This window comes from Bos mutus, chromosome 13 (assembly GCF_027580195.1).
Source record: "Bos mutus isolate GX-2022 chromosome 13, NWIPB_WYAK_1.1, whole genome shotgun sequence".
Taxonomy (NCBI): Eukaryota; Metazoa; Chordata; class Mammalia; order Artiodactyla; family Bovidae; genus Bos; species Bos mutus.
The window spans coordinates 63997613-64022682 of NC_091629.1; the positions used below are offsets into that span (position 1 = coordinate 63997613).

The 25070-nt window shown below is 39.5% G+C and overlaps 1 protein-coding gene across 1 annotated transcript in view; it reads right to left on the reverse strand.

Annotated features, from left to right (window-relative positions):
- The window catches only part of MRC1 (mannose receptor C-type 1), a 113863-nt gene that overhangs the window by 83258 nt on the left and 5535 nt on the right, over nucleotides 1–25070 (reverse strand). Inside the window, exons 2-4 of the mRNA XM_070381894.1 lie at nucleotides 15989–16390; nucleotides 11510–11683; nucleotides 5921–6085 (exon numbers count right to left, since the gene is read on the reverse strand). Of these exons, the coding sequence (XP_070237995.1) occupies nucleotides 5921–6085; nucleotides 11510–11683; nucleotides 15989–16390 (741 nt within the window). The remainder of the gene's footprint in view (nucleotides 1–5920; nucleotides 6086–11509; nucleotides 11684–15988; nucleotides 16391–25070) is intronic.

Sequence of the window (25070 nt, forward strand, 5' to 3'; positions counted from 1 at the left end):
GACTGTAGACTCCTCTGTCCATGGGATTCTCTAGGCAAGATACTGGAGTGAGTTGCCATGCCCTCCTCCAGGGGATCTTCCCAATCCCGGTACCAAACCTGGGTCTCCTGCGTCTCCTGCATTGCAGGCAGATTCTTTACCATTGAGCCACTGGGAAGCCCATTTAGGCAGTTAATAAATCCTAATTACAATGTTTCAAAGTCTGTGCTTGGCTTGAGATGGAATAAAGAACAAAACAGAAGCAACATGGACCTCAGCCCTCCTATGTTAAAAAACTCTAACCTTTTATTACTTATAACTTAAAAAAAATTAGATCTGTTGTTCTCTATATATTCTTTTTAGTTGATTAAAGAGTTAATGATAGCATATTGAAAAGCAGAGACATTACTTTGCCAACAAAGGTCCGTCTAGTCAAGGCTATGGTTTTTCCAGTGGTCATGTATGCATGTGAGAGTTGGACTGTGAAGAAATCTGAACACCGAGGAATTGATGCTTTTGAACTGTGGTGTTGGAGAAGACTCTCTTGAGAATCCCTTGGACTGCAAGGAGATCCAACCAGTCCATTCTGAAGGAGATCAGCCCTGGGAGTTCTTTGGAAGGAATGATGCTAAAGCTGAAACTCCAGTACTTTGGCCACCTCATGCGAAGCGTTGACTCATTGGAAAAGACTCTGATGCTGGGAGGGATTGGGGGCAGGAGGAAAAGGGGACGACAGAGGATGAGATGGATGGATGGCATCATGGACTTGATGGACATGAGTTTGAATGAACTCCAGGAGTTGGTGATGTACAGGGAGGCCTGGCATGCTGTGATTCATGGGGTTGCAAAGAGTCAGACACAACTGAGTGACTAAACTGAACTGAACTGAAGTGGCTCAATGGTAAAGAATGCATCTGCCAATGCAGGAGACTTGGGTTCGATCCCTGAGTCGGGAAGATCCCCTGGAGAAGGAAACAGCAACCCACTCCAGTGTTCTTGTTTGGATAATCCCATGGACAGAGGAGACTGTCAGGCTGCAGTCCATGGGATTGCAAAGAGTCAGACATGACTTAGCAACTACAACCACCACTCCACGCTGAATTAGAGTTGACAAAAAGTGCAACTGACAAATTTCAAACTCTGTATTAAATATGTCACTTAAACCTGATGAGTATCTTCCACAATTTTTTCTCTAATGTGTTTGTAATTTCATAAAAAAGATTACCAAATGTTTTTAGTATTAATACACAAAGCATCAATTCCACATGCTAAACTTTTTAATGTTTAATTATTATGCATGCATTGTCTGAAATGGTTAATACCTACTTTTAAACTTAGTTATAAGACATAGTAATGTCCAATATTACACCATATTTTTCTTTTCTATACTGTGGTCCAATGTGTTCTCCAGCTACCACCATAGGAAACTGGCAAAAACAATCAGAGTAAACAAGCCAATTTCACTTCCTGTATCTTATTTCAGTTCTGCAAATCCTATTTGTGCACATGCATAGTTATAAATCAGTTTCAAGAACTGAAGATTTAATTGAGTGTCCCAACATTTTTGAGGGCAGAAGTAGAAGAGACAATGAAGTGACGATGGGTGATGTAAGAATTGGCTGCTGGGCAGAAGCCATTAACCCAGCTGCTGCTGCTGCTGCTAAGTTGCTTCAGTCCTGTCCGATTCTGTGCGACCCCATAGATGGCAGCCCACCAGGCTCCCCCATCCCTGGGATTCTCCAGGCAAGAACACTGGAGTGGGTTGCCATGTCCTTCTCCAATGCATGAAAGTGAAAAGTGAAAGGGAAGTCGCTCAGTCATGTCCGACTCTTAGTGACCCCATGGACTGCAGCCTACCAGGCTCCTCCATCCATGGGATTTTCCAGGCAAGAGTACTGGAGTGGGGTGCCATTGCCTTCAGCAGATAATGTGAAATCAGATTGCCAGTTTACTAGAATGAATTTTCTAGAACAAGGGGCTGTTGACATCTAAATTAAGAATTCTCCTTCATGCATTGGGGACCATCAGATCTTTGCTTATTTTGTGAGTGAGACCTGGGCAGAGTGTAATGGAAAGACAGAGCTGAATTCCAATTCAGTTATTTTCTGAACATCTGGGATAAGGCAAAATTCTTAACTCATCCCCCCTTCTGTTACTTTGTCTATAAAGTGAAGACAGTAATTCTTATTTACCAGTTTTAGCATCAGCTTTAGAAATAAAGCTGTGTCTGACACACAAAAGCTGTTTAATAAATAATAGCTGATTTGATCTCAGAGTCATTAAAGAGGCTTATACCTTTGTGTCAAATGAAATTTACTCTTAAAAATTCTCACATAAAATAAATCATATTTTATTTTAAAAGTATAACTATTGTATTTGTGGCTTTTAAAAAATTTTAGTGATCTACTTCCCAGAATGGAATGAATGACAATCTCCTACTCACACCTTCATTTTCTAGAGTCTTCGCCAATTTATGCCAATAAATTCCAAATGTCATGAATACCTTCTTTCCAGAAAAATAAAAGTCTGTATTAATTTTTAAATTCTCCCTCAGACTCCTTTTGTCCCCTCATGCTTGGTATTTCTAACTTAAGGAAAAGCAGGAGGGACTTCCCTGGTGGTACAAAGGTTAAGATTCCGTGCTTCCAATGCAGAGGCATGGGTTTGATCTTTTGTCAGGGAACTAAGATGCTGTGCAGTATGACTAAAAAAAAAGAAAAAAAAAGAAAAGGCAGGAAATGCTACACATCTCATTGGAGAAGTCATTCTTACCCGGATTTCAATTCAAATTTGCTGACTGAAATTCCAGAGGCTTGGGTGAGATTCAGCTAAGTATCTGAGGTGAACTCTGCCTCGAAATCTCTTTGGGCTTGTTTGCTCCCCTGAGGACACAATAATAGCCCTTGCTGATTAGGGAAGCATTTCCTGCAGCCAGCACCTGATAGCAGAGCTGGAGCCAGAAATGTGGAAGTGAGCGGAGGGCTGGGGCAGTGATGCTGTCCTGCCCACGTGGCCCCTTTGCTCTAGGCAGCTGGAAAGAGAGTCCAAAAGTAACCTGTGCTCTGTCCCTTCGCTTCTGGAAAGCCAGAAAACAAGCAAAACTCAGAAGAGTCAAGATAACACAACACACAAACAGACCCATTAAAAAAAAAAAAAGCCAAGTGAAACCATTTCAACTGATAGAGTTTTCTCTCACCCATGCAAGCCAGCACACATCACACCAGGATTGTCAGCTCATCATTTCTCTTCCTTCATCATTTACATAAATTTCATCTATCTCTGTCTGTTTTCCTCTTCTCCTTATCTTGATACATGGTTATAAACATTAATCCCTCTGTACTTTGTCCCAACACTACATACAAAGGCCCCAAAGACCAACACAGACCAGGACAACACCCCGGTGAGGTCACAGCGCTTTTCTGTCTTCAGTTTCCTTACTAACGCCGGAAAGAAAATGGCAGCTGCAGTTACACTACTAGGAAAAATGTTATACTTGGTGTTGTCAAAGTTGTACTTGGTGCCTAACTATTGCAATAAAGCTTTCATTACAGTGGAGCCAGTTTTCATGATTTAGTCCTCAGAAATGGGCAAGAAGCAGAAAAATCTTTCCTAATAATGCCTTGTATATTTCACAAAGTTGTACTAAAATATAACGCATGTTACATTTTTTTCTACCTAAAATAGGATGCAACCAGCATCTTGAAATTCAGTTTAAAAATAGTAACTTATAGGAGAAATGTGTTTCACTTGATGGAGATATCATCCAAAAAGAGTTGGAGAAAGCAAAGTCCTAGATAATGAGGTAAGGCTGGGGACAACTCTGTCCCCCATACCAGGTAACACACACTTTCTCCCTTAACAGATGATATCACTGCAGCATAAAAGCCTCAGGTATTACCCCCAAGATCCCCCAGCTTCACAGATCAGGGGCTCAGGCAGTCAGGCTCCTAAGTCTGTGCCCTACACCTCTGAGCTCTGCTGCCTGCTGTCCAGGCAGATGGAATCAGTAGGCGTTTTTGACACAGCGGGTACTGAATATAGTGTTTTACCAAGTGTGGTCCTCATCCACTTGCCCCAGAATCACCTGGAAAACTGATCATATGCAGATTCCTGGGCTCCCACATTACACCTACTAATCTACATTCTCTGGGGGTGTGCACCCAGGCAGCTTCACTTTAACAAAGTTCCCTAGTGATGGATAAGCAACTTCACACTTAAGAACCATTGTCTTCTTGCCATAAACTGACCACTGGTCCAAATGTGAGGCTGAATTTCTAAATAATTGCTTTTCTTGTGTTGCATCCTCATTTGTCAGTTAGCAAATATTCTTCAATACTGTCTTCCTTGGAAGGTTCTGCTGTGAATCTCTCTGGGGGTGGGGACATACCTAGTCACAAGACATCCCTCACTTTCAGCCGTCTGCCCCTCCAATCCTTTTTCTACACAGCATTCAGTTTGCTCTCTCTGTGGCATTTAATGATAATTTGTATTTATTTGTTTGTTTTCTTGTTTATGTGTTTTCCCCATTGAACTTTAAGCTCCACGTGGACAGGATATGACTGGCTTTGGTATCATTATGTCCCTAAGACCTAGAACAGTGCCCCATGCACAGATACCACCTTGTAGAATGATGAATGAATTTAAAACAAATGAATATTAGGGGAAGTAGAACATATATAAGTAACTTTTATAAAACTGGTAGACAAATAAGAGAAATGCAGACAGAAAGGGAGAAGATTGCCTTTCAACTGGATAACATGTGGGGAATCCCAGATACAAAAAAATGCCATGGAAACAGATGTGGAGGTGAGAAAGTATGAGACATTAGATGAGAAACCCAAAACTTTTCTTTTGTCAAGACTGTGAAAAGCACAATGGGGAGCAGCTCTCAGTGGACAGGTGACAGCCCTTGGAAGTCAGGCAAAGATGTGTTGTTAATTATTTGATAAGAAACGAGAAGCCACTAAGGGTTTTTTCAACATGGTGGTGACCAGAACAGAGATAGATTAAGCTAGAAGCAGGGTCAAGGTGAATGGGAGGAGAGACTCTAGAGCAGGAAATGGGGGATGCTCTTAATCTCATACTTATTTCTGGTCCTGATCTCTCTGTTCCCCGAGTGTGGATTACAGAAGTTAAAACAGAACTTCTCATCTCAAGCAAACACTAATTCTTTTCATTTTCACATATAAACCAATGCTTAAAAAAAAAAAAATTGTAGAAACAGTAAGACCTGAAAACCAGTAGTCTGGGAATTTGAGAGCTAGGAGGTCAAAAAAAAAAAAAAACCAGCTCTTGTCCCTGTTTGTGGTGGGAGTAAATTCTTCAATGCTAATGGAAAACCACTGACTTGAGGCTACACCTAGAATACCTGACCTGTCTGGCACCCATGTCTTGTGTCTAAAACATTGCTAATTGATCGTGGCATCTTCTACTCTGAGCCCAGATTAATCCTCAGAATCCTTCTCAGCACAGGTTCCAGACACTGTCACAACTAATAGAAGAAAGTTGGCTACGTTCAAGAGGGAGGGGACATATGTACACCTATGGCTGATTCATGTCGAGGTTTGACAGAGAGCAACAAAATTATGTAAAGCAATTATCCTTCAATTAAAAAATAAACAGATTTTAAAAAGTTGGGTCATGAGACAAAACCTATTTGTCACTTCAGGTGTCTTTTACAGGTTTCACATTTGTCATGCCTCCTGCACCATCTGTTTAGGACTGACTCGATCATGATATCTATAATTATTTGTGCTATCTGCTTTTAAGTTAAACTGCAACCCACTCCAGTATTCTTGCCTGGAAAATTCCAAGGACAGAGGAGTCTGGCAGTCCATGGGGTCGCAAAGAGTTGGACACAACTGAGCAACTGAGCATGCATGCACACATAGAAAGACAACAATCATGACCTCACAACTTTGTTTTCATTTCACATCATTACCTGTCAGGTATGTCTGCTCATGTATCTCTGTGATGCTCAAGAGTTCGGCATCCTGTTGTTGGCAGCTCTTCCTCGCCTGGTGCCAAGTTAAAGCAGCTTTGGAATTTATCTGATAGTAAATGCTGGTCAATGGATCCTTAGTCCATAAGCTTTCACTGCCTTCAACTGCAAAAGAAGCCAAAAGGAATTGATTACATTACCCAGGGAAAGGATTTTCAGGGAACAATATTTTTTAAACAATCTTGGTAGTACTAATGCCTAAAACATTGTATTTCTTTTCCTTTTATTCTTTCTTTTACTTAGGTTTAAAGTGACTATGAAATTGTCTTGACTCCTGAAATGAAGATGGGGAATTTTCCAAAGATCCACCGCATTGCATTTCTTTCATGTGCTTTAAGAAAGAAAGGAAAGATATTTGTCTGTTTTTCCATTAGGATGCTAGAGATCAGATGAGTTGAGAAGTGAGGCAAATACAAAGATTAAGAACAGTAGTAACAGGGACTTCCCTGGTGATCTGGTGGCTAAGGGACTCACTTTCAGAGCAAGGGACTTGAACTCGGTCAGGTTCAACCCCTGGTCAGGGAACTAGATCCGGCATGCCTCAACTAAGATGCGGTGTAGCCAAACAAATGTGTGGTTCTTTAAAAAAAAAAAAAAAAAAAAGAATAGAGATAACAACCCAACTTCCTTAATCTAGAAAAACAAGAAAGAGAAGAGAAAATAAATATGTCTTCTTGTGTCAATGTATATGTCACCTGCACTTTCTAGTTTGGTCTTTTTAGACCAAAGACACAGGCATTACAGGCAAAGGCCACGGATTTCACAGACTGAGCAGAACTGGCCTCCAGGCTCTGTCACTCACTCGTGATTTGATCTTTAATTAAAGCAATAGCTTCTGGAGTCTCATTTTCTAATCTCTAGAATATATTACACATTGTGGTGGTTTAGTCCCTAAGTTGTGTCCAACTCTTGAGACCCCATGGACTGTAGCCCACTAGGCTCCTCTGTCCATGGGATTCTCCAGGCAAGAACACTGGAGTGGGTTGACATTTCCTTCTCCAGGGGATATTCCTGACCCAGGAATTGAACCCGGTCTCCTGCATTACCGGCAGATTCTTTACCAACTGAGCTACAAGGAAAGCAGAATATTACATGTTGGTACCTCTCAGTAATAGCTTATCATTAGTTTTTTTTCCTTCAGAGTAAAATAATTTTTAAATTTTTACCTTATTTTTTTCCTTTGCTACTTTACACTTCCCAATATATTCTATAAACTTGGCAATATTCTATGAAAGGCCAATAATATAGATGAATAAGCATTACTGATAGCATTTTGCATATAAGATGATTGGGAAATGAGTCAACAATTGAAATATCTTTCTGTGCTTTGTGTTATAAAAACTTTTCTTTCGTCTTTTAAGTAATATAAAATTCTACTTACAAGTCATGTGAAGTCATAACCCTTTCATTTATTTGTAAGGAAGAGAGAAAAATTATGTTACTTCTCAGATTTTCTGAGAAGTATTCAATTTGCTAAGAAACTGGACAGTTGGCCATGTGTATAGAGCCTATAGTATTCATATGCATATGCATATGCTGCTGCTAAGTCACTTCAGTCGTGTCTGACTCTGTGCAACCCCATAGATGGCAGCCCACCAGGCTCCCCCATCCCTGGGATTCTCCAGGCAAGAACACTGGAGTGGGTTGCCATTTCCTTCTCCAATGCAGGAAAGTGGAAAGTGAAAAGTGAAAGTAAAGTCGCTCAGTCGTGTGTGACCCTCAGCGACCCCATGGAATGCAGCCCACCAGGCTCCCCCATCCATGGGATTTTCCAGGCAAGAGTACTGGAGTGCGGTGCCATTGCCTTCTCCATTCATATGCATATAGCCAACATCATATATCGCATACAGTCTACACTATATATGCATATAGCTTACTCTCTATATACACATATAGACTACACTTTATATATGCATATAATTGCAATTCTTTGTATCTGACAAGGAAGTGACCTTTTTCTTACACTTACCACACAGTATGATATGAAATTTAAGGTCCATGAAACACTAAAGAGGAAGATAAATATGTCAACAGTTCATCTGGGCAACAGCAGAGACATTTCTAAGATGTTTTAACTATAAAATCATTATATTTTTATATAAAAATACATTTGAGTTAGTAATGTTAAATTTAACTTAATGTAATTTGAGATCTTACTAGTTTAATGTGTAATTGGAATTTTCTCCATGTAAGTGAGATGATTCAAACAAGACTGATTTGAGGTTTATTTGAAGAGGAAGCTATTTTAAATAAATATTTTTAGAAACTTGGAAGTTTGGCTTGTATTGTGGTAGAAAGTGTGAAATATAAGTGAAGTAAGCCAGAAGGAAAAACATAAATACAGTATACTAACGCATATATATGGAATTTAGAAAGATGGTAACAATAACCCAGTGTACGAGACAGCAAAAGAGACACTGATGTATAGAACAGTCTTATGGACTCTGTGGGAGAGGGAGAGGGTGGGAAGATTTGGGAGAATGACATTGAAACATGTAAAATATCATGTAAGAAACGAGTTGCCAGTCCAGGTTCGATGCACGATACTGGATGCTTGGGGCTAGTGCACTGGGACGACCCAGAGGGATGGTATGGGGAGGGAGGAGGGAGGAGGGTTCAGGATGGGGAACACATGTATACCTGTGGCAGATTCATTTCGATATTTGGCAAAACTAATACAATTATTTAAAGTTTAAAAATAAAATAAAATTAAAAAAAAAATAAAAAAGAAAAATAAAGAAAAAGGGGGGGATGATTTCTCATCTAGGAATGAAGAAAAGGGATATAAATGAACAAAGAAAAAATACAAGACTTTTCTCTTCATTTAAAGAAAGAATATTTTTCACTTTAAATCAAAGAACTAAAACTTATTTCTCAATGAATGCATAGGTTTGCTGACCCTCTATCTCCCCAAATTGTACAAATTCCCACAGTAAACCAGCACAACAGATACTGAGAGCTAAAATTGCAAGCTATGAGGAACTGAGAGAAAGGGGGCTTTTCCTTTTCCTGTTGCCCTGATACTTGAAAATAAATGTCTAAATAGAAGGAAAACATTACCATAAACAATAAAAAGGACAATGAAGAGCATATACAAAATGTCACTAGGTCAATAGCTGGGACCTCATCTTCCTGGATTGAATCTGCTAGTTGACAGCCAACATAAAATAAAATGCTCTTTTGAAAGAAACACAAAGCAAGGACGATGAAATAGTTTGGGAAACTGCAAAACTCTTTACGAAAGGCATAAATTGTATAAAAGGTTCTTTAAAATCATAATGCATGCTGAAGTCAAAAGTGTTTTAAATTTCTACAGTAATTTCTCTTTTATAGTTAACTGGAAAAAAATATACAGTTTGCTTTAAGACATAAATTGGAATCAATGAGACTAAAAATTTATTCTAGAAGATACTCAGTTTATCCCTCCAATGCACGTCTAGCCAGGGTGGTGAGTTTTCACTTTTTGTGTGTTTTTTTTTTAATGATTACTGGCTCACCATTTGTCTTCCACTTAATGATTCATTAAATCATACATGCAACCAACAACACATCTGTCAACACCGTGGAAGTGTAAGATGTTGAGCTGGACCCATGAGATCTGTAGCCCCAAGACACTACATGGTAACAGATTTAGAAAATACTATTCCCGCAAAGTCCAGGACAAAGATGCTCCTCCATAACTGGAAAACAAATACTGCTTTATCTTATGGGAGGAAAAAGGTTAAATTTAGTTTTCAGACAGCAAATCTTCTAATACAGAGATCAGACATCAATCAACTTTCATGGGAATCAAACCTTTAGTTATAGGGGAGTTCCTTGGGAATACAGTGGTTAAAATATTTGTCTTCCAATGCAGGGAGTGTGGGTTCAATCTCTGATAGGGAAGCTAAGATCCCACATGCTTTGTAGCCAAAAAAAAAATCAAAATGTAAAACAGAAGCAATATTGTAACAAATTCAATAAAGACTTTTAAAAAATGGTCCATGTAAAAATATCTTTTAAAAAAAATTAAATAAATAAAGGTTATCATAAAAGAGAAATGAATTTACCTCACCCAAGAATGGGAGAGTGGTTCCACTATGAACACAGGAAGACTGTGAGGTTTTGTGTGTGCTCAACCAGAAGAGAGGGACTGTACCCAGAGGGGAATTGCAATAATCTAAGGGGCTGAGAAATCAAATTAATTTTTAGTGTGATTTTTAGGAATTAAAAATCAAAAAAGAGGTAAATAAACACGACTCTTGAATTTTGGCTTTACAAACTAAGATACTTTTGTAAACTGGACTTTTTTTTTTTTTTCCCACAATAATCCTTGGAATACTGTGATGGTAGGTGGATGTGTAGTCCTGAAAGTTTAGTGGTAAGCAACACTCTTGCCATGCAGATGGTCTCACAACACCCCAGACTGCCTCTGAGGCTCTGCCCCGGCACCCAGCCCTTGGCAGGAGAGCAGAAAACAGGAGCTCTGATTCCATAGAATCTGAATTAGCAAGAGTAAGAAGTTCAGGGGGAAGGAAAGGATGAGAGCAGCTGGCAGCAAGAGGTATAATGGAAAGGGAAGCAAAGAAATCTTGTTTCTCTGCATTTTTCACCCCTCTCTCTGCCTTCCAACACAAATGCCCTCCTCCATCCCACCCAAAATCTGCTACCCTGCTTTCTTTTTTTGTTTTTTGGCTGAATGGTGTCATATGTGGAATCTTAGTTCCCCAACCAAGAACAGAACCCCATGCCCCCTGCAGTGAAAGCATAGAGTCTTAACCATTGGACTACCAGGGAACTCCCGCTGCCCTGCTTCTTAACAGATTCTTGAGCATGGAAAGGACACCAAGCATTTTGATGGCCCCTCCTATCAATATAACAAAATAAGTTATTTTGCATCATTCCAATAAGACTAATATTTTCATTTTAGAACCCCTTCAAGCATAGACATAACTCACTTCCATTGAAACTATGTTAAATTAAATGATAACTCTTTTTAAACTGAATTTAAGAAGAGTAGCATTACTATCATTTTCACAGTAAGGAACCCTTTTCATTACACTGACACAAAATTCAGGCATCCCTCACATCTCTCTCTCTATCAAACTTCATGCTGTAGCATTGCTTAAATTTTATTTTTGATCTATAGTTTAGTAAAGGTAAACCATTGGGGGGGTTGGAAAACGGGATGACCACCTCTGGTATTAAGTATATACTATATCATATACCATATAATTTGCCTTAAAGTCTTAGAAAATAACTGACAGTAACAGTGGAATGTGAAGAGAAGAAGTATTTAGTGAAAATAAAGGGGTCATTTGATGCAACCCAGGGATAAGAGTCAGAAGATGTGAGTTGTGGTCTTTAACCAATACAGATCGCTCTCTCCATGAGAAAATGGGGACAGTGACATCTGTACAGGGTTGTGCTGGTGTATGATCTGAGATAATAAATGAGAAATCACATAAAGGAAAAAAGGAAAAAAATACACAAGGTTTTATCACTAGGTTGCCATATTAAATATGCCAAAATTGTCTTAAAGTTACTTACACTTCAATGGACAATATCCAAAGAGCCTATCCGTGTCATAATCCGTAGTAGTTCCACACCACAGCCAGCCGTCGGATCGTCCAGCCTTTGTGCACTCCCCGTACCACTTGTTTTCAAACTTGAATGGAAACGCACAGGTTGCCCCGTTGGCATTGCCCAGGAGTGTGTACATGGCTAGAAGAGACACACCGACTTGCACTTAGAAATGATGTGAATTTCCTGAACACTGACTTCCCAATCAGAAGGTTACTGCAAGAACCGGTCTTACTCTTCTGATGACACCTCATGCCCCACACAGGGAATTCCCCTGTATTTCCATTCCCTCTCGACCCCTGTCTTTTGCTCATACAGCAGTGTGTCCTCAGGAACAACTCTAGTACCGCTTCTGTTCCGCTGTCTTTGGCAATAGGTTTTCCTCTTTGCTCTCGCAAGCCAAAAGTAGTCAGCTCTACTGCCAACTTTGACTTCTGCCTTTCCTCCAAATAAAGAAAAGGCTATCCTTCCTCTTGGTTGAAGTTGGAGAATTATTGAATCTCTAGATTGAAAAATAACCTTATAACCATGGAACCCAAACACACAGTCAAAACTTCAGTCCCCTCCAACCACTCCTACCAAGACACACTCCACTTGAGTTCCTCAACAATGGCCAAGAAAGGGTAGGAATTCTCATATAAATCTCTGATTCACATCATGGAAAAAAGCACTCAAAACCATTAGATACTATCTGTCATCAATATCTGTCTTTTTCAAAAAAAAAAAAAAAAAGAGTCCAAACAGATCAAAATGAGAAGCTCTAGGTTTACTTAGAAAAGGAAGTTGAAACAAATATAGAACCATTGTGGATTATGGTTTGGCTTAAGCCAAAAGGATTAGAGAAGGTCACATCTCCATTAAGAACCAAACCACCCATGTAGCTAAATTCTCCAGTACGTTCAGATTATCTCTGGGAGATAATTTCTATACTGAAATATTTAGTCGCTTGTGACTAGTTGATATTCAGAATTTTTTCTAGATAAGAATACTTTTTTCCTAATTGTTTCATAGATCTATGACTTTAAAAAATTCTTTAAAGACATCTTGAAAGTTATTTAGATAATATAACAGTTGTAAAGCACATAGCATGGCACCTAATGTACATAAGTAAAGTGAAGTGAAAGCCACTCAGTCGTGTCCAACTGTTTGTGACCCCATGGACTACACAGTCCATGGAATTCTCCAGGCCAGAATATGGAGTGGGTAGCCTTCCCCTTCTCCAGGGGATCTTCCCAACCCAGGGATCGAAGCCAGGTCTCCCATGTTGCAGGCGAATTCTTCACCAGCTGAACCACAAGGGAAGCCCAAGAATACTGGAGTGGGTAGCCTATCCCTTCTCCAGCAGATCTTCCCAACCCAGGAATTGAACCAGGATCTCCTGCATTGCAGGCAGATTCTTTACCAACTGAGCTATCAGGGAATCCCAATGTACATAAAGAGCATGACAAAAATAAATGACTTACTTATTTCCCTCTTTTCCTTACTTACCTCTTTTCCTTTTCCTTTATTCATACTTATCCAGTCTACCTTAAAAGCTAGGTTTATTTTCAATTCCCTCAAAATTACTTTTTTCCCAATTGAAAAGTGAAAGTGAAGTCATTCAGTCGTGTCCAACTCTTTGTGACCCCATGGACTGTAGCCCACCAGGCTCCTCCATCCATGGGATTCTCCAGGCAAGAGTACTGGAGTGGGTTGCCATTTCCTTCTCCAGGGGATCTTCCCGACCCAGGGATTGGATCTTGGTCTCCTGCATTGTAGGCAGACGTCTTACCGTCTGAGCCACCTAGCTGTTAATAAGCTTAAAATGTGATTCTAAATTTGGTTCCACTAAGTTACAGGACTATTTTTCCAAATCACAGATTGTATAAAAATATGTTGAATTTGTAATAATTATGCCATTGTTCTTTTGTATGAAGTAAACCTGATAATGGAGAAGGCAATGGCACCCTACTCCAGTACTCTTACCGGTCGCAAAGAGTCGGACACGACTGAGCGACTTCACTTTCACTTTTCACTTTCATGCATTGGAGAAGGAAATGGCAACCCACTCCAGTGTTCTTGCCTGGAGAATCCCATGGACGGGGGAGCCTGGTGGGCTGCCGTCTATGGAGTCGCACAGAGTCGGACATGACTGAAGCAACTTAGCAGCAGCAGCAGCAGCAAACCTGATAAAGACTACCTAGGACTAGTCTCACTGCTTATTAAAGCAGCCAAGGAATTTTTAGAGCTCAACTTATAAATGCCAATCAAAAATGGCTTTTTAAGGACTAATTCAATGTATTTATTTATTTTGTTAACAATTTTGGCCACACCACAGGGCATGCTGATCTCAGTTCCCTGACCAGGGATTGAACCCACACTCCCTGCAGTAGAAGCACAGTGTCGTCCACTAGTCCCTAACTTGATTGATTAAACAAAGCACTGATGAGGCCAACTTCAAGAACAACTCATGACACAGCACTCATTGCTTCTTCCTCTTGTGGTCCACTCTTCCAGACAATCCTCAGATGCTTTCAAATCTACAAAATCTAATTCTATTACTCAAAATTAAATCTTTGGTCTCAGAGAGTATTCCTCCCCAAATCTTTTTTAGAGAGACAAAGAATCTCCATACATCCTCTCTGCCTTGTCTTTACTTCTAACATATATTCCAAAGAATGGATTCCAAGATCTCTCTGAAAGGCTAGATCATCTAGCAGGAATACCTTAAGTACTGGGAGAGAGTTAGGGAGTATGTGGTCAAGGGACTATTTGCATCCAACCACCCAGGTGTTCATAAAAATCATTCAACAGATCCCTAGGCCCTTCCCCCAGTATGCTCATTTGAAATCTAGTGATCTGGGATTTGAAATCTTGAAATTTGAAATCTTGGGATCTGTATTTTTAATAAGTTCTCCAGATGTTTCTTAATCACGTTAAAATTTGAGAACCACTGTCTTAAATCCTATGCATATTTTTCTGAAAGCAAACAGAATATCAGAAAGTGTGGGCAGGGAGTGGGAAGGGGATTGTAGAACTTCAGTGATATCTTTTAAAATAAAATGAGAATTCCCATCTTTTAGCACCAAACTTCCTTGTGTTGAATTCCTCAATTAGAAGTATTGTCCTATCTGTGGAATTTGACTCGGTCAACGTTGCGTTCACCTTTGTCCTGCCCTACAACTTTCCCTCAACTTTCTCTTGAAATGCAATGCTACTTTGGTTGTCTCTCACATAATTTCTAAATCTACATTATTTTCGAAAAAGACCTCAGGACAACTTTTTTCTGAGCCCTCCTCCTCACTCTTCTTTAATTCCTACTTTGTTTTTCTCTTTATAGAACATAGAAGGAAAATGGAAAGCTGATAAATCATCATCTTGCAAAGAGCTGAACTCTGATGCTCTGCATAGCTGCCATCAGACAAGTTCAACCAAACTTTGCAGCCTCAGTAACATAGTAACTTTGGAAACAGGTTAATCTCTTGTCCCAAAAGGCAAACTCTTTCTCTGACCTTGAGGATGTTCTAGATAGCACTATACAATAACCAAATGACCCATCCTAGAATGTGGCTACATCATCGTCTGACTCAAGAGGCCTTTGTAAAGGACTTCAAGTTCTTTTTTTATTTTTTTCTGTGCAGCTGCCAGAAAATGAAATTTGGCCTAGTACTGGCGACCCACTCCAGTACTCTTGCCTGGAAAATCCCATGGACAGAGGAGCCTGGTAGGCTGCAGTCCTTGGGGTCGCACAGAGTCGGACATGACTGATGTGACTTAGCAGCAGCAAGAGAAGACTAGATACTCTGATTTTATTTCACCTTGAAGAGCTAAAGGAACCAACTACATATAAAGTCATTTTCTGTCCACTGGTGCTATCACTTTCTAAAATAGCAGACTAAACATGCTAAAGGTTAATTTACAAGCCAATGCCTCAGCTTTGCTAATTTTCTGATTATTATATAATGTTTCTAAATACCCAAAAGGTAACAAATAAATTAGAAACATTTAGAAACCCAAACTGTCAATGTCAAGGATTTTATGCAATCTGAGTTATTAAAAAATGTGTTTCCATAGATCATTTGTTTAGAGATGACTTAAACCAAAGGAAAAGAAACATTTGGTTAAATTCATTTATCATGACAATCACACAGTATTAAATCCAGAACTCTGAACTAAAGATGACAGTGAAAAGTAATTTCCAAAAACAATAATAGTTGTTAGGAAAAATTTTAGCAAAAGTTAAAAGAAATGTCTTCCCATTAATCACAAATAGCTAAGTATCACTCAGGACTTTTTAACTGCATTTATTCACTCACAGAACACACAATCATTCCAAATTCAAAAGCAATCAATGTTTCTAGTACAGACTGAACAAGAATATGCTTATTTTCTTGAATTAGTTCTCAAATAAGAGGATGAGAAAAAATGGACAGAAAGACAAAAGAAAAAAAATTCCAAGCTTCTTACCTTCATAGCCTCTAGAGCACAGATCATCAGTGGTTCCATAAATCTTCCATCTGCTCCATAAACCCGATCCCTTGTAAAGCATAATGTTCTTTTCTTGTCTGTTGCCATAGTTAAAAAATAAATCTTCTCCCTTGATTCCTAAGAGCGTGTCATTTTTGCACTCCCATTTCTGAAATTCACTCCTAGAGTCACAGGCATACAGAGTGACAGGAACCCAATCAGTTTTTGATGGTACCCCTAAGCATAATTTCAGTGCAACGCTCATGATCTGGGATTCAGACACCCATCGGAATTTCTGAGCTTCATTGTTCGGGTCGCAAACTGCAGTTTGGACTGCACTGGGACTTAATGCTTCCACGCAACGCTTGTGATCTTCATTGTATATTAAAAATGGCCTAGTGTCTGTTAAAAAAAGAGAAAGGGTGTTTAAGTGGATACATAGGATAAAGGCAATATTTTAGTTCAAAAGTTCTTAATGTTAAATAGATAACAAGGACCTACTATATAGCACAGGGAACTCTGCTCAATGTTATATGGCAGCCTGGGGGTGGGGGTTGGGAGAGAATGGATACATGTATATGTGTGGCTGAGTCCTTTTGCTGTCCACCTGAAACTATCACAACAGTGTTTATTAGTTATAAAATAAAAAGTTAAAGAAAAATAAGTTCTCAATTTTTCCATTTCCCTTAAAGACCTATGATCACAGGAAAAAGGATGAAACTGACTCTGCCTGGGCCAACTCAGCTCCTCCAGAAGGGTCCCTGAAGCTGGAAAGACTGGGTTGAGGGTCCTCTGTCAGGAGTACATGGCTGCCAGCTGCCAGTAATTAACTGGAAATCTTCAAAATGTCCGAGTTTGGACAAGGAACCTTATGAAAAGGCTCAAATGCTTGGGGTCGCACAGAGTAGGACATGACTGAAGCGACTTAGCAGCAGCAGCAGCAGCAAACATAAAAGGGGGCTTCCCAGGTGGCACAGTGGTGAAGAATCTGCCTGCCAATGCAGGAGATGCAAGAGACACGGGTTCAATCCCTGGGTCGGGAAGATCCCCTTAAGGAGGAAATGGCAACCCACTCCAATATTCTTGCCTGGAGAATTCCATGGACAGAGGAGCCTGGCAGGCTACAGTTCATGGGGTTGCAAAGAGTTGGACACGACTAAGCACGAATACAAGCAGGCACAAACATAAAAGATAGGTAATAGAAGAAGAAATAACACTCATCTGAGAAAAACAAATTTGGAGATAAATACAATAAAGTATAAAATTAAATATTTCTGTGTCCTAGAACAGAATTTTGAAGTCTGACTACCCTTAGCCTCTTTGAGATAGATGAAACCTATAGAGCGACTGAACTGAACTGAACTGATACACAATTATTCTAACACTGGGAAAGTTTCCTGTGTCTAGAAAAACAATTTTATTTTAGGAATTTTTACCTTCATTTAATGGCCAGCAAATCTGTGAGCTAACAGTCTGCTGGGTAGCCCTGGTCTGGGCAACTAGAGAGCTTTTCTGTTTTGTTTCCCATCCAACAGTTGGCACCTCAGACATCTAGTATCTGTCATTTCATTGGCATATTCAACTTGACCTTTGTATTAAAATATGATACAAAATGCATTTGAAAAGTGTAATAATTTGTGAAGTTTGCAGTAAAGGTTGAGGACATTACGTTTTTATATTGTTTAAGGTAATATTTATAAGAGAAACTTTACCAATAACAGTGTTTTTTTATGCTTGCAATTTGGGGTTGGTACTTTAAATAAATATGTATACATGGTTTATTCTTGTAGGACATAGCTGCTATCTGGCAAAACTCAACTTCCTCTTGCCAAAAAAGAAAAGAATAAAAGGAGCTAGTAAGCACATTTTTATCCTTTAAATCACAATTGAATTCAAGTTTGATCATTTAAAGGTTTTCTTTTTTGTCTATTTTTTAATAGACAAATGAAAGCAACTAACTATTTGGGGGGCACAGATATAAATTAAACACTTTTTGTGAAGTTTAAGTAAATTCCTTCTACTTAAGAGCTTCTTTCAAAGTGAGCTAGTATAGTATTACAGATGTTTGCGGGTTTGGCTAAATGAGCTTGTTATTTTTTTTACATTTGATTTCAACTTTATTTTTTTCATTCATTAAAGTATAAGTTGATTTATAGGGAAGCCTAGCATGCTGCAGTCCATGGGATCACAAAGAGTGAGACATAACTTAGCAACTGAACAACAAATAGATTTACAATGTTGTGTTAATTTCTGCTACAACAAAGTGATTCAGTTATACATACATATAGTCTTTTTTACATTCTTTTCCATTATGGTTTAACCCAGAATATTGAATATAGTTCCCTCTGCTATATAGCAGGATCTATTGTTTATCCATCCTCTATACAATAGTTTACATCAGCTAACCCCAATTTTAATCAGGTCATCCCAGTGAAACTATCAAATAATCATAGTATCACTAAGAGAGCCCTTTGCTGTTTACAAAGCACTTTCACAAGCCAAATTCTATTTACTGTCCTCAACACCCCTGTGGGCTTGGCAACACTCACACTCTGAGATCAGTCTTGGACCATCAACTTTGAGGTCATAATGGATCTTTGCCTCAAAAGATTATGTTCTCTTGCCGTATCTGCTCTTGTCTACACTTGGTAGAGACCTCCTGCCTCTGTCTTGCCTGGGTTCCTAATTCGGAGCTACTTTGAACCTCTGCCTAGATTCCTTGGCTGGGTTCCGCATGTCTGCTGGTTCCACTTCTTGGAATCGGGACTCACTAGAGCCTGAATTCAGAATATCTGCTTCTGTTGGCATATTTGGAGTTGGCGTCTGTCAACAGAACATGCAGTGTCAACGCAATCTCCTCCCATCTAACCAAAGTCCTTCCCAAGTTTGATCTTTGTGTGGCAACACAAGTAACTTTGTGCATTGGTAATACAATTAAAATTTTAATAATATTGTGTTTTACTCACAGTAAAACCCAGGAAATAGGAAGATAAAATGTTCTTTAAATGGATAATGTATCATACAAAAATTTATATCTGGCTAAAAGGGTACTGAACTATGAAAATGTCGCCATAGATATTTGTAGACTCATCTATACTGACCTTTACATTTAATTTGTGTTGGCCATTGCACCTATTGCTTTCTTCTCTAGACTTCTCTTCCACATTACACATAGTTTTGCTTAGTACCATCCTGACGGAATCTATCTTCCACCTTCTACTTTAGTCATTTGATCGTATTGTTGAGTGGCCAACACTTACTGTCTAAATTCAGTCAACCAACCAGCTGGTAACCAGCCATTTAAAGTAAGGTCTTTAGAAGTCTTTATGCAAGAATAGAATTCCTCTTTCAGAGGTTTTTATACTTCCTTGAGTTTTACTTCATGTATTTAATTTTCATCTGTAGTTCCATCTTTAACTTTAACTATGATGGCAACATCCAATATTCTTTTTTATTAATGGCACCATCATCCATCTAGATCTACAAGCCAAAGACCTAGGAGCCATCTAGATTCTCAGCTTTCTTTCACTTTCTAGGACAAAATTATAATCTGTTGGCTCTCTTCAAAAATGTACCACAATGGTTACTTTTATGTGTCAAATTGGCTGGGCCATAGGATCAAACTTGTTGGTCAAACAACTGTCTGGATGTTGCTCTGAAGGTTGTTTGCGGAAGTTTTTTGTTTTTTGTTCTAGTTCTAGAAGATTAACATTTAAATCAGTAGACTTTTAGTAAAGCAGATTATACCCCATACTGTGGGTGGGCCCCATCTAATCAGCTGAAGGCCTTCAGAGAAAACAGGCTGAGGTCACCCACAGAAGTGGAAATTCTCTCTCTAGACTATCTTTGGACCTGAACTGCAATATCCACTCTTTCTTGAGCTACCAACATGCCAACCCACTCCTGTAGATGTTGGACTTGTCAGCATCCACAACTGCATGAGGCAATTCCTTAAAATAAATCTCTCCCAAAAAATATTGATAGAGGATAGGTAGAGAGATAGGTACATAGACAGAGAGGCAGAGGTGGAACCATACATACATATTCTATTGGTTCTGTTTCTCTGGAGAACCCAACTAATACATATTCCTTAAGCCAGTCTTTTCTCTGCATTTCCACTACCATACCCCGGACCAAGCCACCATGGTCTTGCTCTGATTTTCCTCTGTTCGAAATGGAATCATTAGCGATAATGCCTGATCTCCCAGTTTCCTGGGTGAGACAGGCTTAACATGTCACCTGACCCCAGACTGCAAAATCTACTTGATGTCATGAAATATTTCTACTTGGCCATATAAAAGGGTCAAATTTCTCTGTTTCTGCAGTCTCTTTAGTAGATTGCCAATACATGTCACATTCTGCTTGAATACTTATTCAATAATAAAATTATTTTTTCTTTTTCTTTTGGGGAGAGGTTTTCCAGGATGGAAGAGATTTTGTTTTTCACCATATCTCTTCCCAAGTGTAAATTCTTCACGAGGACCACTGAATACACAGGAACAAAACCCTCCAGTTTCCATGTCACAGCTCACTAGATGTGACACCATCCAGGGGAGCTGCTCCTACTCTCACCTCCTCCCACCCTTGCTCTCACTCACCACCTCCCAGCCACAAAGCCTTTCTGTTCCTCAAAAACTTGAAGCTCATTTTCACTTTACAGACTCCATATTTCAAGTTCCCTTTTCTTGAGACACTCATAAAGGTTCCAACTCAATTGCCAACTCCTTAGTGAGCTAACAACTCTAATTTTACTCTTTTATTTTCTATATAATATTAATAACCATTTTAAAATATATATTTTTAAAATTTTGTTTACTTTTTATCTGTGTCCCTACTGGAATGTAAATTCCCTGAGTAGAAAGACTTATCTTTCCAATCCATCACCATATTCTCTCTTTTCAGAGCATAATAGGCCTTCAACAAGTATCTGTTGAATGAATAAGGGAATAGTTATTAAATTTGAAGCATCTCCTGACTGTTAACCCAGGTACTTTCTCTTATTTAATGCTTGATTCAAGATGATGGATCTATTTCATATGACTTTTTACCCTGAAAGTTTATTTTTCCCAAAGAGCAATTTATAAATGTTTATATTTATAACAGAAGTACTTGCAAATGAAAAGCTTCTATTTCAATACAAACTTATCTGTTCTTATTTCCTTTATGTATCTTGGACACTAGGAAGCAGTGCAAGTTTGATATTGCTTCTGCCAGACAATAAGAGGAAATGTAAAATTATCGCTTTATGATCCTGTGTTCATACGTTATTCTTCTCCTTGACGCATCAACATGTGAGTTTTGCTTGTATCACTGTCTCTGTGCAATGTCTCTGATTTAAAATGTCATCTGTCTTCCTCTGAAAGTGATTCAAGACCTTGACCAAAAGACAGCTTATGGCATTTTTGTCACTATGAACCAGACCAATGTTTTATTTGGATAAACACTTAATTGTTGTTGTCTATACTATGTTTTTGTAACAGAAATATTGCAAAGCTGAACAAATGAGAATAGATGGTATTTATACATCAGAAATGTATTTACTGAATTGATGAAGCCAGCCATCCGTCTTAACTCAGTCTTAATAATCTTTTATTTTTCAACAAATAGATATCAGGCACCCTGCTGGTGACAATGCAAAGACAAACTAGAGACAAGTTCCCTGATATGCAGCCCACACTTCAAGGGGAGAAATGTAAAAAGTCAAACTGCATTTAGGAAAGAAGTTTCCACACAATGTCTCAGGTTAAAAATGCCTGAAGTCTGGCCATAAAAAGGAACGAAGTTGGGTCATTTTGTGGAGACGTGGATGGGCCTGTGAAAGTGTTAGCTGCTCAGTCATGTCCAACTCTTTGTGACCCCATGGACTATAGCTTCTGTCCATGGAATTCTCCAGGCAAGAATACTGGAGTGGGTTGCCATTCCCTTCTCCAGGGGATCTTCCCAATCCAGGGATCAAACCTGGGTCTCCTGCATTGCAGGCGGATTCTTTAACCATCTGAGCCACCAAGGCTGAACCTAAAGACCATCATACAGAGTGAAGTAACTCATAAAGAAAAAAAAAACAAATATCATATATTAATGCACATATGTGAAATCTAGGAAAAATGATATAGATGATCTTATTTACAAAACAAAGATGTAGAGAACAAATGGACACCAGCGTGGGAAAGGGAGGGTGGGTGGGATGAATTGGGAGACTGGGATTGACATGTGTACACTACTGTGTACAAAATAGGTAACTTATGAGAACCTACTATATAGCTTAGGGAACATTACTCAATTCTCTGTGGTGACCTAAATAGAAAGGAAATCCAAAAAAGAGGGGACATATGGATACACATGGCTGGCCTACTCTGCTGTAACAGCAGAAACTAACACAACATTGCAAAACAACTATATTTCAATAAAAGTCAATTTTAAAAAATGGCCAAAGCCTGGATATCCAACATCACGGGTACAAATGTTCTTTTAAGCACATTTTAACTGTTTTAAATGATAACACTAAGCAAGTCATTAAATTTCCAAAGTGAAAGTAAAAGTTACTCAGTTATGTCTGACTCTTTGCAATCCCATACAGTCCATGGAATTCTCCAGGCCAGAATACTGGAGTGGGTAGCCGTTCCCTTCTCCAGTGGATCTTCCTGACCCAGGAATCAAACTGGGGTCTCCTGCATTGCAGGAGGATTCTTTACCAACTGAGCTACCAGGGAAGTTCAAATTTCCAAATTTACTGGCAAAGAAAGTGAGGTTATTAAAGGTGACAATTTAGAGATATAACTGTCATAGGCTGTACTTCCTTATACATATTTAGGCTTTCCCCACCATCTATAAATAAAACACTGACATGAAAACATAAAAGCTAATAACTTGTGGAAGAAAGGGAAGCTGGATAAGAGGAAAGTAAATGGGTATTTTGTAGTGGATGTTGCCAGAAACCCATTTATTTCTCTTGCCTTTTGCTACTTCAGTGAGTACCAGCTCCAATCCCCAGGGGCAGCCCCACATCTCTGGGCCTGGGGACGTTTTTCGGACCATCAGAGCCTCCTTCACCCACTGCAAAGACCAGAAGGGTCAGAGAAAGAACACCTCCTAGGAGCAGCCCTTCACTAGTGACCAGTGGGTGTTGGAGGAATGAACAGCCCTAATCCTTACACCAAGGAAGGATGATTCTGGGACATACATTCTACCTTGTCACCCAGAGTACCCAGGAAGGCTGAGCTCATCTGCCCACAGGGCTCACTTGCTCCTTCACCCACCCTGGACCAGCTGCCTCTCTCTGGTCTCACAGCCCCCTCCTCAGCCAGTTTTTCCCAAGATTTTTCCCAGTCTTGGGAAAAAAGTCACTGTCAGAGGTCAAGTCAAGTCATTGTCAAGTCATTGTCAGAGGTCACCATCTTGAGTCAACCAAACCAAGAATCTGTTCATTAGCCCCCGTCAGTGACAGTACACCCCACAAGTGTGTCTCCAAAGAACTGAAATTAAGCTAATAAATATTTATTTATGTAAATGTATTAGTTAAAAATAAATATTTATTATGCACTTACTATATACAAGGACTTCCCTAGAGACTCAGTCAGTAAAGAATCTATCTGTAATACAGAAGACCCAGATTCAATCCCTAGGTTGGGAAGATCCCCTGGACAAGGAAATGGCAACCCACTCCAATATTCTTACCTGGAGAATCCCATGGACACAGGAGCCTGGTGAACTACAGTCCATGAGGTCACAAAGAGTCAGACATGACTGAGGGACTAACCCATCACTACCATACACGTGCACACACACACACACACACACAAACTATAACAATCGCTGGGGGCAAGGGGGAAACTAAGGATCACATGATTAGGTTTAGTGATACTGAACAAAAGGATAAAGAAAAAATTGAAAATGATTTTATTTTCCTCTTAGATCCTTCATTCATTCATCAAATATCCAGAGAACCTACCAATTAAAGTCACCGTATTTGGCTATTGGGGATTCCCAAGTGGCTCAGTGGTAAAGAATATGCCTGCCAGTGCAGGAGACACAGGTTTGATCCCTGGGTCAGGAAGATCTACTGGAGAAGGAAATGGCAACTCACTCCAATACTCTTGCCTGGGAAATCCCATGGACAGAGGAGCCTGGCAGGCTACAGTCCATGGGGTCCCAAGAGTTGGACACAACTTAGAGACTAAACGACAACAGCAACAACAATTAGGCTACTGGGGGAGGTGCAAGTATTAATCCAATACGGACTATGACCTCAAGGAGAAAACAGTCTGGGAGTAAGTAAGGAACACTGCCAACTTCCTGCCTCCCTCCCTAAAGATAGGAATACCTACTCCCTTCCTGTATTCACTCACTCCCATCTCAGGAGCTCTCCTGCCACCTGCTGATCCCCAGACTTATATCCTGGATTCCATTCTCAGCTGCCACTTCATTCACCATCCTTCCCTTTCTCTCCTGATCTTCAACCTCAAAAACCCAGCCTCTCTGCCAACTTCAAGACAAGCAAAACATGTAGGTAAGAAGCTGAGACTACACAATTTTTCTTCTTCCACTCATAACCAGGCAAATTAATTTTTATGCATTGTGTCTACCTGATTGCGACATAATTGGAGCTCTACTGCTTACTGAGTGACCTTACTCAAGTATCTAAACTACTCTGTGCTGCCTTTTCCCCCTGAAGAATGAGGAGGAAAGAACAGGACCTGCTGGTCATGTGAGATTTAAATTAGATCATCTAAACAAAGCGCTGAAAACAGTTCCTGACACACAGAAATTGCTTGATACATATTAGTATATTCTTATCATTAGCTGGGGAAAATCAGTATTGTAGGCAATGTGAAATGGTCCAGAGCAGGATGAAACTAGAAAAAAACAGAGAACTGTTGCAAAGACAGGGACAGGAGGATAGAGACCCCAGAGTTCCCATGTGATGTGGTGGAAAGAAGCATGTGTTTGCAGGCCAGCAAACTTGCAATCAAATGTTGGTTCCACCAAGTCCTAGCTGTGTTGCCTCAGTTAAATTAATCATTCTAGCCTCACTTTCCTGATCTGTCAAATGGGATAATAATGTTCTCTGATAGAGCTGCTGGAA